At 47.5% G+C, this 2,932-nt stretch overlaps 1 protein-coding gene across 1 annotated transcript; it reads left to right on the forward strand.

Annotated features, from left to right (window-relative positions):
* Positions 1-240: 240 nt before the first annotated feature.
* On the forward strand, positions 241-1,695 carry UREG_01053 (uncharacterized protein; the record flags this gene model as incomplete). The annotated part of the gene is made up of 1 exon (XM_002541491.1): positions 241-1,695. One exon carries the CDS (start codon positions 241-243, stop codon positions 1,693-1,695), a length of 1,455 nt encoding a protein of 484 aa, XP_002541537.1.
* Positions 1,696-2,932: the final 1,237 nt, after the last annotated feature.

Genomic DNA, 2,932 nt, shown 5'->3' on the forward strand with positions numbered 1-2,932 from the left:
GCCCTATGCTTTAAGCCACTATCATATTCAGACCTGGTGCATCGTATCAGTGACAAAGTCGCAGATTTAGATGATTTCCAGGAAGTGCTTGCGGAGGTCGCAATTTTCCGCCCGCCAGACGGCTTGAATGATACTGGTATCTTCGAAATAAAAGATGATTTCATAAATTATATCGACCCGTATGTCGCGCATTACAGCAAAAATCAACGGGACGAGGCTGAAAATATTTTCAAACAATGGATGGCTAAAAAGACTGGCAAGAAAGCGGCTGATGTTGTCTTCGAGCCGAAATTGAAACCAATACCCAACGGGCTTTTTGCAAATCTTACTCAGTTCACGCAGACACCTTTATTCGCTCAGATTATACACCAATGTCTTGAATATTGCTTGATGTTTAAAATCTGTACTCCTGGTGTTACGGCAACCAGAGTCGAAGCTTTGCTTCATATGGTTTTGCATTTATTGCTTTTGGCGGTAATGGAAGACGCTACCAGCGAAGAGAATATTATACTGGAGAGTGTCACGAAATCATTTACTTCGCACGCTCTTTGCCGATCCAAGTCTACGCAGCTCGGCGAGCTCACTATTGTCGGTCTGCTCCAACATATTTCGACCGTGCCCGAGTTCGAGTCCTGCGGTCCAAAAATTTGCCATATTCTCAAGCGTCTTTGGCAAAAGAGGCCTCAGACATATGTCGAAGCAACGGAGGGTCTCAAATTTCCCTACGACACCATTGAATCACCCTCACCCGCACCTGGGGTAGATAGCGAACTGGACCTGAAGAAGAAACGTGCGCTAGATAGGCAGGCGAAGATTATGGCCCAATTCCAGCAACAACAACAAAATTTCCTGAGCAATCAAGCCGACATTGACTGGGGTGAGGAGGATTTGAGCGCGGATGAGGAAGCATCGGTTCCTAGTTCGACAGAGAAGAAGCTATGGAAATACCCTACGGGAAATTGTATTCTGTGCCAGGAAGAGACGAACGATTCGCGATTGTACGGAACCTTTGCCCTGATGATGGACAGTGCGATGTTTCGGCAAACCGACGTACGAGATGCGAGTTATGTAAGAGAAGCCATGAATTGTCCGTCGAGCTTGGACCGACCAGCAGATGCAATTCGCCCATTTGGCATGGCCAGCGAGAACCGTGAAAAGGTACGCCGGCTGGATTCAACAGGAGGAGAGGTTATTACGGAAAAGCAAGGTCTTGGGAGTGGTTTTCCTCCAAATCAGGTTGTCAGATCACCCATTATGACGGGCTGTGGGCATATCATGCACTACACCTGTTTCGAGACGTATTGCGCTGCAACCTATAGACGTCACAGCCATCAAGTTGCTCGCAACCATCCCGAGCGGTTGATGCTAAAGGAATTTGTCTGCCCGCTCTGCAAAGCATTGGGGAATGCTTTCCTGCCAATCATTTGGAAGGGGAAAGAAGAATCCTATCCCAATGTGCTAGCCACCAATGAGACCTTTGAAGAGTTCTTGGAAGGGAAGCTCGTGCAGTCTGTTTCTCGGTTTCGCAGCCATGCCTTGATCATGGAGAGTGACAAGCTACACACTTCCGGCTATCAGAATTTCTTCGTCGACTATGTCTCCAAGAACATCATCTCTCCCTTGTCGAACAAAGTGGAACAGCTCGTCACACCGACCATTCCGTCCCTGACCCTTGCGCCGCCAGCTCCAGAATGACCATGCCCGGCTTGTTTCCTGCTGGCGAGGATGTTCCGATCTTGAATCCCCTACATCAAGTCGCCCTTCCTGTCGACCCTACAGTGTCCGAATTAATAGCCATTTACCGGAGGTTGCGAGCAACGATGAGTTCTAATTCAATACCGTCCCGTTTCGGCTATCAGCAAAATGCAGTCACGCCGGATGATTTAATCTACACGGATACTTTGATCAGAACTTTTGGATCGTCTATCACGGCGGTAGAAATTACCCAGCGTGGGGTAGGGTGTGAACCGGGCAAAACATTACTTGATACCATCCCTCAAATCACCCTAACTCACCTACGCGTTCTCTCAGAAACCGTGCTCTCCTATGCTGCTATAGGAGGCCTTCACAACACCACGGCAAATAAGACAGTTTACGAATTTCGCGATATGCACCGTCGGAAGTTATGCCAGTTGTTCCTCGGCCACCACGGAATCTCTGGACTTGCCAGCCTTGCCAACGAAAACAAGACTATCGATCCATTACTCTCCTTGGACACATTCGTCTTCCTTGCTGAATGCTCGTTGTGTCTAGTCCCGGTCCTGAATATTGATATTCTTCACATTGTTCACATATGTTATGTTGCCGAGATCATCAAAACCCTGCTGACTTATATCCTTTTCCCCAGCGGGTTGATAAACGAGTTAGCTCATCATGCCTACGACATTGAAGATGAAGGAAGGGATTATGAAGATGATGAAGGAGATGAAGTCAGGAGTCGGCAATACGATTCTATCAGGGGCATGTTTATTTGGATTATCACAACATATCGAGCATCAGCGCAATCAGATGACCCTATAATCAGAGATGGAATAAGCCTTCTGGGTGTTATGGACCCTCCCGAATATATTTTGAAGGCACTTAAGCAACTTGCCGCCAAATACGTGCTCCCCTTCCTTCGAAAAGTGATCATCTTACTTCATGTACAGTATGGCGTTGAGCTCCCGCATACTGGGGTTGATTACAACGATTTATCAGAGCTTGATCGTCTGACCGCCATCTTACGCCTGCCCACTCTCGACCAGATATTCAATTCATTCACTGACGATCAGACATTGAACCCCATGGATTCTCTAGCAACCGGATGGATAGCTCACTGGAATGCGTCTATGAGACACATGAAGGTTGAATCTAGTCCTCAGCGGGCACGTTCTCTTCCCACCCGGAATATACGAACTTGTCGGACTGCCAAATATTACGATACCTTGTTTGA

This window comes from Uncinocarpus reesii, genomic scaffold, assembly GCF_000003515.1.
Source record: "Uncinocarpus reesii 1704 scaffold_1 genomic scaffold, whole genome shotgun sequence".
NCBI classification, from domain to species: domain Eukaryota; kingdom Fungi; phylum Ascomycota; class Eurotiomycetes; order Onygenales; family Onygenaceae; genus Uncinocarpus; species Uncinocarpus reesii.